This window comes from Scaptodrosophila lebanonensis, unplaced genomic scaffold (assembly GCF_003285725.1).
Source record: "Scaptodrosophila lebanonensis strain 11010-0011.00,11010-0021.00 unplaced genomic scaffold, SlebRS2 tig00000098-arrow-pilon, whole genome shotgun sequence".
NCBI lineage: Eukaryota > Metazoa > Arthropoda > Insecta > Diptera > Drosophilidae > Scaptodrosophila > Scaptodrosophila lebanonensis.
Genome location: NW_022060568.1, coordinates 2,601,792 through 2,613,191, shown reverse-complemented (window position 1 = coordinate 2,613,191; position 11,400 = coordinate 2,601,792). Strand labels below are relative to the sequence as shown.

General features: G+C 41.4%; 1 protein-coding gene across 1 annotated transcript in view; it reads right to left on the bottom strand.

Moving 5' to 3' along the window:
- Positions 1-212: 212 nt before the first annotated feature.
- The window catches only part of LOC115627822 (protein pangolin, isoforms A/H/I/S-like), a 59,323-nt gene continuing 48,135 nt past the window's right edge, over positions 213-11,400 (bottom strand). The window contains exons 9-13 of the mRNA XM_030523656.1: positions 7,858-8,050; positions 4,885-5,041; positions 3,085-3,154; positions 329-618; positions 213-274 (exon numbers count right to left, since the gene is read on the bottom strand). Of these exons, the coding sequence (XP_030379516.1) occupies positions 213-274; positions 329-618; positions 3,085-3,154; positions 4,885-5,041; positions 7,858-8,050 (772 nt within the window). The remainder of the gene's footprint in view (positions 275-328; positions 619-3,084; positions 3,155-4,884; positions 5,042-7,857; positions 8,051-11,400) is intronic.

Sequence of the window (11,400 nt, the reverse complement as noted above, 5' to 3'; positions counted from 1 at the left end):
CTCTCTCTCTCTCTCTCTCTATAGCTCTCAGGCATCATCGTCCACAGCATTCACCATCATCGCCATCATCCGTTGTCAAAAGCTCCTCCTGGGCCGCATTTAAATGTGCGTGTGCGTGTGTTTGTGTGGGTGGGTGTGTGTGTGTATGGGGGTTTTGTTGTTGCTGTTGTTGTTGTGATGCTTTGTGTTGGGCGGGGATGTGGGCAACGCATTTACAAATTGACGTAAGTCGGTGGTGCCTGCGGCGAGAGCTGTTGCGCCCCTGTGGCAGCCGCTGAAACGCCACCGCCAGTCGAGCCGCTGCCCAGTGTTTGTCCACCAGCGCCACCTCCACCACCGCCTCCGCCGCCGCCACCGCCACCATTCAACGATGTTCCATTGCTGCTATTAGCAAGCAGCTGCATATGCGTGTGCGACGACGAGGTGGATGAGGATGAGGACGAGGATGAAGAAGAGTTGGGCAGCATTACTGTCCCACCGATGCCACTCACGATCGGCGTCAGCATCCCCACATTAACGCCCACGCCGACTCCAACGCCAACGCCCAGGCCGCCCACTCCGCCTGGGCCGCCGCTGCCGCCGCTGTTGTTCACCGTTGATATAACGCCTAAACTTGGGCTGAATATTTCGAGTGAGGTGTTTCGATCGGGGTTAGTTACACAAGTCCACAGTATTGATATATTATTACGTGTGTCAGCATTATGAAGAGAAAAGCGGAATAACATCAGAAATCATCATTCATCATCATCATCAATCATCATCAGCTATTGATGTGCATGTTTGTTGTGTGTTGTGTGTGTGTTGTTAATGTGTGTGAGGTTACAAATATGTACATCAACACAATTAAGCGAATAACAGTTTATGTTTATAGAAGATATCGGCCGTATTAGAGCACTCTTATACTTAAGGCGGATCCTGTATGCCCAACATTGTGAAGTAGTAGTTCCCGCGAATATGGGTTCCCAAATTACTATTAAGGGGGCCTGGGACTGGGCCTGGGCCTTCTCCTTTGCATTCACACACACACAAACACCCAATTATATGTTATATATTACAAATTAAATAGCCTCCCCCGATTCAATCGTTTTCGGCTCGCCGAACTCTCTATATCTTTTTGGGATTTGAGTTTCCATCAAAATGCTTAAATTAAAATTTTGTAAACTATAAAAGAAATATTCATGATTAAATCCCTAAATTTATAAACAATAACAAAAATATCTATGTATATCCAACAGATCCGATGACTGCTATATTCATACACCCAAGTATATGTTATATATTAAAAATTAAATAGCCTCCCCCGATTCAATCGAACTACATTCCAAGATCATTTCGTTTTCGGCTCGCCGAACTCTCTATATCTTTTTGGGATTTGAGTTTCCATCAAAATGCTTAAATTAAAATTTTGTAAACTATAAAAGAAATATTCATGATTAAATCCCTAAATTTATAAACAATAACAAAAATATCTATGTATATCCAACAGATCCGATGACTGCTATATTCAATGTCTAACCTAATATCATGTTAGAAAACAAAAGAACAAAAAATAATAATAATAATCAGAAAAATGATTAAATTAAATGAAAATGGACCCAAGAAGTCCCATCTCTGCCCCTTTGCCGAGTGCGATGATAAGAGCTCTTTGAACCCAGAAAAACAACATGCAACGCTGACGAGTATTATATATTTTGGTTACGAGACAAAGTACCCATATCGCTATTTCTTTCAGACCATAATAGTCTCCAATATCTGAGTTCGTTAATAAACAGACATAGTATCAAAAAAATATTAATACGTATGAAGATGTCATTAGAGTTTTCACTTTCATTTCATAGACAGATGAAAAGCTTTATAGGGTTTCAAGTCTCAAATTTCTTTCGAGGCATTGTTTTTGCGCGTTTTAGTTCGGTATCGTTGGATAATTTCTTAAACAGACAGACTAGATACGGTGCTTATAAAGAGATATCTTTGGGATCTACAGTTCCCTCATAATTACTACAGACTTTTCGTCAAGTCCAACAGACCTGCACCTTAAAAATGATTCTATTGGGCAAAGTCCACCCTCCATTCAATGCAAGATATCGATGGGTTGAGAAAATATACGAAACAAACAAGAGCTGATACCAAAATTTTGAAGTCGAAATTTCCTTTCGATCAACTCGAAACTGAACTCAAAAAACTGAAGGGGGAGAACAAAAATGAAAGAAAAAACACAACAATAAAATCGATGGTTCTTTGTGAATGGAGTGAATGGAATGTAGGGGGAAATCACGACGGCAGTTCTCAATCTGTATCTAAATCTGGCTGGACGGAATTTCTACTGAAAGACTGCTGCTGATCGGGCATCGGTCCAGCTGGGCTTTTGGTGCGACGGATTCGTTTAAAAATGTGTAACAAAAAATCAAAATATTTAAAACTAAAACATCACTGGTCCTGTGCGGGTGTGGGGGTTAGGGTGGTGGTGGTGGTGGTGGTGGGGGTTATGGTGTAGTCGAGGGCTGGTTGTGTGGCTTATAGACGAGAGGGCGTTCTGTGTGTGTGTGAAGGCAGGGGGGTGAGGGGTGGTTGGGTAGCAAAAGAGCATTTGGTTTTTTCTTTCCTTTTTTTTTTTTTGTTTGTTGATCGCATGCAAATACTTTTTTGATCGTATATAGTATGTGTGTGAGTGAGTGTGTGTGTGAGTGTGTGGGTGGCTGGATGGTTGGTTGGTGGGCAAGGGGCGTGGGCGTAGGCGCCATTACGGCACTTCGTAGCTAATGCCCATTGTTACTTTTACCGTTACTGTTAATTGTTCGTGTGTGTGTGTGTGTTTTTTTTTTTTTTTTAATTAATTAAACATGTGTGTTGTGTGTGATGTATAGTAAGTGAATGGTAGATTTTGGTAAGAGTGGAGGCGATAAATTTCTTCCGGCATACATTCGTATTCATAATGGTAATCGGTTTTGTTTCTGCTTTATTTCTAGTAGTTAAGTGTTGCTTTTTGTTTTTGTTTTTGTTTTGGATCAACCATTTTTAGATATTTTGTGAATGTATGTCGTGAATTATGTAAGAGGGTCTGAGATCATATTTATGTTAACGTACCTGCAGGGCTTGCACCACTGATTCTGCTGGTCCAGTCCGAAGCGGGCGCGGCACTTCTTCATGTTATTGCCTAAATGAGTGAAAAACAGATATGTAGTTGTATATAGTATATACGGTTTGGTAGACTTCCGAGCTGCATTTCAGAGGATTGTTAGTGGTAATTGGACATCGGCAAATGGATAAGTGATTATTGCCTATTACTGGTTCTATATATTAATGTTAGTCAAAGCATATGGTAGCACTACTTACAAACAACATTAATGCGACACTTATATGGCTATGGTTGTGGTTGTGGTTGTGGTTATGGTTATGGCAATGGTTATGGTTATGTTTGGGTTAGTTTTGCGAGATAAATGAATAACATGGCACGGGCAACTAATATACATATCTATCGTGCAGTCAGATCGGGCTTTCGCCTTAGTGCAGAGGCATGAAAGAGAAGTGGTTTGATGATATGGCTGATTTAGAGCTTAGATTCCAATTCCAAAACACGGCACTATATTTCGAAACGAATATCATCTCAGTCAACCGCAACTTACTAAAAAATTAGATATATGTATGTATACAGATTTATAATACTTATATAGAGTAGATAATATAATGAGAACAACTCAGATAGAACTACAGAATCATCACACACTACGTTGTAAAATCGATCATCCTGACGCATGGCAATTGGCTAGCTGCGCTATGGATAGGACCCTTCAAGGCATGCACACTATGCACCATTTCACCATATTTATTCATGAGAGTTGGTCCCAAAAATCGCTACTAATCGGAACCAAGCAGTAGTAGAAGAGGAGGAGGGAAGAGCAAGAAGAAGAAAGCACACATTCAAGGAGCAACACACAAAATGAAGTAACGCATGCACGGAAAAGAAAAACATAATAGAATTCCATTTCCAAAGAACGTTCGTTTGAAGGTAGTATTCGTTCGGATTGGGGATATACAGGGATATACTATATAGGAATGGTGTAGATGGTGGCATCTAAATGTTTACATACATATGTACATCGATACATACACACATAGATGAATGTTCGAGGTGGTGTTTAGTAGTGTTTGGAAAGGTTGTTGGCTGTTGCTAGTAGTAGTGGTAAGTAGTAAAGGATATTGCTGGATGCTGGGTGGTGGCGGAGGCGGAGGCGGTGGTGTCGGAATCGACAAGCTCTCTAGCTTGGAGCACATTGTATTGAGTTGAATTTCAAGATTTATAGGGCCCAATTGGTATTGTCATTGTGCGTATTGAAAATATTTTACATGGCATATGGCATAGTTCCTATGGTATCCTAATAGTTTTCTTTTTTTTTTTTTATGTATATATATATAGTATATATGTATGTATAGAGCACATTAGGTTGTGCACACATCATTTTTTGGCAGACAAGGCAGAAGCTTCTAGTCAATTTTGGAGTCTGGTGAACCGATTAGATCCGTTTTCATATAACATATTTATTTGATTCGAATTGTGTTTTTTGTATTGCTTGTTTTGTTTTAGTTTTCGTCAAACTATTTCCAATTGCAAAGCCTTGACCACAAAAAAAGCTGCTGTATATATATTACATATACTTGGTATGTAGCATTGTATATATACTTGTATATTATATATAGTAGGTGTAGTTATTTTAAATTTTATTTATATATTCATACTGATATATGTATGTAATTTAATTTTCTTGGTTCGAGATTTGGCTTGATTTGATTTGTTTTTTTTTTTTAATTTCATTTTTTTTTTTTTGTTTTTGTTTTGGTTTGGTATGATATATCGTAAAATATGTAGTTTAACAAAATGTTTCTAACCTCCTCCGTCGTTGACATCTTGCTTCCGTTTCCTTTTCTTGCCGCGCGACGCGTTCGTGCGCGAACTCCAATCGGGATACATTTGCATGTGCAGTTGGCGCTCTCGCCGCGCCAACTCGTAATACTTGGCCTGTTCTTCACGCCCCAAGGCATGCCACTGCATTTTTTTGGGCGAGGGGTGGTGGGTTGGCGGAGGTGGATATATGTATGCGCGGCGTGGAGATGCGGAAATATTATCGAGTTGCCGGTGGGTCGTTATCGATATCGAGTTCGATATTATCGATATATTTTGGTTGTATTTGTTTGTTTTGGGGGTCGCACATATCGATATCGATGCGACAGATCGATCGATAATGCAGATATTGTTGCGATATGCGCAAATACAAAATTATGAAAAATAAAGATAGATAATATTTAATTACAATATTTCTTTTTCTGTTTTGTAGATTCAAGATACGTGCTAATAGTTGTTTTTTTTTTTTTTTTGTTTTTATATATTTATTTTGTTTTCATATTTATTTTATATGAGGCGCCCGCTCGCTCGCTCGCTCAGCCAGCTAATTTATCGTTGTGGGTGATCCCGAGATAACATATAAGTTTCGGGTTTCCAATCGGGGTTTGTTTGTACGGATATTTTGTGGGCATGAAGGCCCGGCATTGGTCAGCTTGACTTGACTTGACTGATTGGGTGGCTCTTTGAAAAATACATACGAATATAATTATATATATATATATATATAGTACATTTATATGTATATATATATATATATATATATTTTTTTTTTTTTTTTTAGTTTTAATGAGCCCCAAACGAATATTAATGCGGGCACAGGCTATGCCGAATGAACGTTTGCTCTACGATTGATTTGATATTGATTCTAATATTAGGACGTAGAAAAGCTTTGACGGATCGATTTTCTAGACGGTTTCGGGTGCATGCTTAGACCAATTCCAGACTCACAGGTTTTTCAATTCGATTTAAAAAGTTGATTGCGTTGACGCATTAATGTGACGACAACTTCTTGTATGTAAAAGACTCATCTGCACTCCTGATAGAAATGAAAGCATTAAAAAATGATATTGTTGTTTTTTTTTTTTGGTTCTATTTATTTTTTGCTTTTGCTCTCCGGACACCGATAGCCAATATATATATATTTTTTTTTTGAAATTGTGTTTTGTGTGCGTGCATGTGTTGTCCTGCCAACTGAAGTTTAGCTCCCACTCCATACCCAGTTGCCATACGACAGTGTCAGCCAGTTTTCGGTCGGCGCACTTCCTAGTACTCACTACCTAGTACACTTCAGTACCATTCAAATAACAACTAACTAATAGGAAAAGGAAAGGAAAGTGCTGAGCTGTTCAACTCTTGAGCTTATAAAACTCTTCGATCATCTCTGATCATCTTCCACCATCTGTGATCATCTTCGATCATCTCTGATCATCTTCGATCATCTCTGATCATCTTCGATCATCTCTGACTGAAACCACCTCATCCCATAACTTCTCACTCATGAACGCGACCGATTCATACTCGAATAAGAACAATAGAGATTATACTTGGTTCAATTGTCAACTCTACCAAAAACAATATAGTAAATTAAACGCAACAACTAATTGGTAATTTGTACGGCTCAGCTATGGCTAATGAAAAGTTCAGCGTTTGGCGCTAGGAATATTTTCTAGGCATTCTAAGGTAGTAAGTATGTAAGTAGGTACACGTACGTGTATGTTGATATACAAAATACTTTTTAGATATACTTTTGATTCAGACGTTTGTTCTAGTTTAGCTTCGAAGCTACATACAGGCGATCAAGCTGCTCTCTAGTAAGATTATTAGTTTTTTTTGCAGTTTTTTTTTTTGTTTTTTTGGTTGTGTTTTTTCGTTTTGGTATATTTTTTTTTGTTTGTTTTGTTTTTACTTTGGGGTACGGTATGGTACGAGAGTTAAATATAATCTAAGTATTTACACAAATTACATAGATACAGTTTTTATTTGTTGTTAGTTCTAGTTGTTGGTTAGTAACTGATGTTAAGCGTGTGCGCATGTGTCTGTGTGAGTATGAGTGTGTGGTCTGGTGTGTTTGTGTGTGGTGTGGTTGTATTAATGAGTGTGTGTTTGTGTGTGGGAGTGTGATTAAATGAGAATTAAAGAAAAAGATTTGAAAAAAAAAAAAACCAAACATAAAAGTTGTAATGCAGTTAAAAAGGAAAGGTGTGTAAAAATTTGACAATTTTGTGCAATACCTCCCGAATCCGCAGTCGATCTGTCTTTTTTACGCTTTTTCTTTTTTGAAACGTAACCGTAGTTATCTCGAGCGCTCCACCCCGGGTATAACTCCATATGCAACTGACGCTCTTGCCGCGCTTTTTCGTAATATTTGCTTTGTTCATCGCGGGACAGTTCGTGCCACTACAAAAGTATCATGAATGTAGAATCAGTTAGGAATAGTTTATAGACAACATTATCAAATTGTGTTCTATCGATTTGCGTCGATTATCGATCGTAATACGATTTCAAAATACAGTTGCTACAGCGGCGACAGCCGAAGCTGCAATCTCAGTTCAAGTTGAAGCGGTAGTACCAATACCAGTACCAGTACCGTACCGTATCGCAGCTTCTTCTCAAAGCACTTCCAATCATTAAGGAATGTATGCTATAAATTACAATTCAATTACAAAGATTGAAAAGAATATAGTTATAAGAATTCAGCTAAAGCAAGTCGGCGCTTTCGATCGTTTCTCACTTTTCTCACATCGAAAAGTCTAGTTTGAGGAAGGAGGTGGGCTCTCAATGAAAACCGCTGAAGCTTCGCGTCTTTCGTTTTTTTTCTTTTTTAGGTATCTCATATAGAATGTTGTAGTTTAAAAGAAAAAAAAACAAAAAAAAAAGACTAGACAACTATTGATTATAATACAATATGCAGAATGCACGTTGATTACAATGTATGGATCTGTATAGGTAATATCGCTTACCCGTCGCCCCAGTATCTGATTGATGGCCGCTGACTCTTTAAGTGTGCATTCGGCTACGACTTTGGCACGCATCTCCTTCATGTAGAGCATAAATGCATTGAGGGGTTTCTTGATATGTGGTTTCTTCTTATCAATCGAACTATCTTTACAGTCGTTTCCTTGCGAATTCGATGAGTTTTTTGTATCCAAGTTTCTGGAAAGAGAGCAAACCATATGTTCAACATGTTAGATAATCTTGACTAAATCGTGATAGTATGTATAGAAGTGATAGTATTTCGATAATAAGAAGAAGTAGGAATGCGCTTTTGAAAACAAACAACAAATAAGCTTAACTGCAGATCAAATGAAAAGACTTTACAACACTCGGAAAATTTACACTTTTTTCAGCTTGGTTCCAATACTCAAGTCGTATGGGACATCGGATATCGGCATCGCATCGCAATTATCGGCTGATCCTCCGCCACCTATGGCAGCGGCTGCCGTTAGTGCGCTGAACCGGGCCTTGAAAATATCGGACAGAGCCCGCTCCTGTAGGGCAGCCACCGCGGCAACCGCCGATGATGTGCTGTGAAATGTGGATGCTGTGGTTACTGTGGCCGTTGTAGAGGTGGATGTGACTGGAGACATGGGTAAGGAGGCAATGGAGCTAAAGCTTTTGCTATTGCTGGTGCCGCCGTGCTTCTTGTTGCCACATTCCTGCGGGCAGCTGCTGGCCATCGTGGATGTTGATGTCGGGGTCTCGATCCGGCGAGCATACCTTGATTTTCTGCGATGATGCTTACTGGATCCCGTTGCCGAGGCCGACGAGCTCATGCCTGTGGAACAGCTGCTGTTGCTGCTTGTCGGTGGTGTGGATGGTGTGGGCGGAAACTGAATGTCGGCTGCATACTCATTGACACTGGCTGAGCTGCTCTCTCGATTATTGCGCGTTGCGGGCGATAGATTTAGGACAGGACAGTTCTCGGTGGTTTCGGTTGTGGTGACCGTAGTAGTGTTGCTTCCGCCGACGCCTGCCGAGCTTCTTCCCGAAGAGGAAGCACCGGCTGCCGCAGCAGTAAAGGCATTTGAGCTTCTGAGTGCATTCGATTGAGCGGAGAGAGCCGCATACTCTAGTATTATCTCGGCGGCCGTACAACTATCGTCCTCGTCTGGGGCCCGTATTCCCGTACTCTTCGGATGCCATATGCAGACTGGTGATGGTGATGACTGTTCGCCATCGCTATTCTCACTGTGACCATTCATTGAGCTGCCTGTATTTGATTGCTGCTGAAATTTTCCGGCGACAGTGTTTGCCTTCTGAAGAATAATATTCTCGATCTCTTGCAGACTGCGCGGCTTTTCTACCAACGATCCAAATTCGTTCTCGCTCATGGTCTCCTGCTTGTAGGAACTCCTTGATATACTCGCATCTGTCTTACTCATGGCCGGGTCACTTTCAGCTGACAAGGCGATCGCGGCCAACGCCATTACTGCATGAGTAAGAGTGGGTGCTGTCTCTGTATCCGGGGTTAGGCCCAGCCGTTGCAGGCTCCGCAGGTAATAGAGCTCAGCACTGCTCCATTGATGGTAAAGTCTTCTCACTTGCGTCAGCATGCCGTCAATGGATTCACGATTCTCATCGATCTGACGTTGGACTGTGACGCCAAGCGCCGTGTCAGCGTCTCCGTCTAGTCTGGCTTCATGACGAGCAATTAGATTCTCGCGAAACTGACTGCAGAGTACTGTTAGTTTCTCTAGACCCTTCTTAACATCTGCCAATACGTTCTTCTGCTCGCGAAAGAAATGACATGTCGACTCCTTGGCTGGTTGGCATTTTGTTCGTGAAGCTGACTTGCTTTTGGAATGACTCCGCCGATCATTGATATTAACATTATCCGATTCATCGGCATGTGTTTGGGGATGCTGCTGTTCGGGCAGCTGAGCATTGGCCTCGGATTCACTCTCACACCTTCGCTCGATATCGCTTAACGAACGATTGTTATTATTGTTATCCTGCTGGGTCAAGGCATGCATAGAAGTCGGAATCCTTTGGGCAGTGGGGGTTTTCGAGCCAGCGAAGTCCACAACATGTAAAGCCCGTTCCGGCATCCGAGGCTGCATGAATCGTGCATATAAGAGCTGTGTCGCCAATAGCTGTTGCTGTTGGGGACAGTTTTGTTGGGCCAGCATATTATTGTAGAGTCGAGCCAGCGTCTCATCTTGACCCATTGTGCTGGTGGGCTTCGGCCAGTTGTGAAACATATCCTGTTGATGGCGCATTAACAGTTCCGAAATCAAAGTGGGCGGCACAGCAGTTGAACTATTGACCGGCGTCTTTGCTGGTGCACTGAATATGTGCTCCAGAATATCGAAATTTGACTTCTTGCCAATGGTTGTATTCAGCGCACTGTAGTCGGGCCCGTGAGCATTGCGAAAACTATCCAAGTAGCTGGCTTTAGTGTCTGTTGACGATGGTACTGATGTTTCTGGAGGAACTGAGTACATTTTGTCACCGGCAATCTGATTATTAGCTGGCTTGCTGTCGCTACCCTTCAGAGAATCGTCATCACTGACGGTGCCAGGAGTGTGTGTCTTCCAACTACTACTATCACTAGGAACGTCCGTCTTCCGTCCCACGTTATGCTCCATGAGATCAACGGTGGCGGCTGATGTGGCACGGGGTGATGTCTGTGCTGCTCCAGATTGGCTTGGCATTGTTGTCGGCATGCGAAACGAGCCGTATTGCTGCTCCGGAGTTAGCTGATAGCTGCTATTGGCACTGTTTAGCCACTCATTGCCAGTGAAGCCAGCATGCCCATCGGCCCGCAAATATGTCTCCGAGCTGGATATTGTGGACTGAAGCAGATTGTCGTAGAGCGCGTGAGCTGTTTGCTCACTCGCATTCGGAGGTTGGGGCTCTAAAAACTCTGGCGTTTTCTTAGCCTCCTCCGCAAGCACGTCACTCACGCGTGATGTTGTGGAGTCATTGAAATCACTTTTATTTTGTGCATCCACCACAAGCTGCGACAATTGTTCTTTTTCTGAGCTAAGTGACATTTATTTTGTGTTCAGTTTAAAGCAGTGATTGCACCTTTTTATTAAGCATCCATAAGTGAAAATGCACTCGAGCCGGCAGTGGCAGTGGAGTGCTGCTTCACGTGAGTTAGAGGCAACCACAGGCTGTTAGGCTCTGACTCTGGCTCTGGCTCTGTTCCAATGTAGACACACATTTAAAATGTCAAATTTTGTGCTTATTTGTGTTTGTATTTGTATTCGTATTTGTATTTGTATGCGGGGGCAGGCCTATGTGCGAGTGTATGTGTGTGTGTGTGTGTGTGTGTGCATGTATGGAGAATCTTATTTACGAGTATGTATAAATGACGCTTGAACTTTGATTACGAGAATTTGTATGTGTACGTGTGTATGTATGTGTGTGTGTATGTCTGCATATCTGTTTATATGAGATGGTTACATTTGCGCTGTTGTTGTTGTTGTAGCTGTTGTGGTTGTTATTGTTGTAATATTTTAGCCTGGCCAAACATTTATATGTTTCTGTTTATTAAC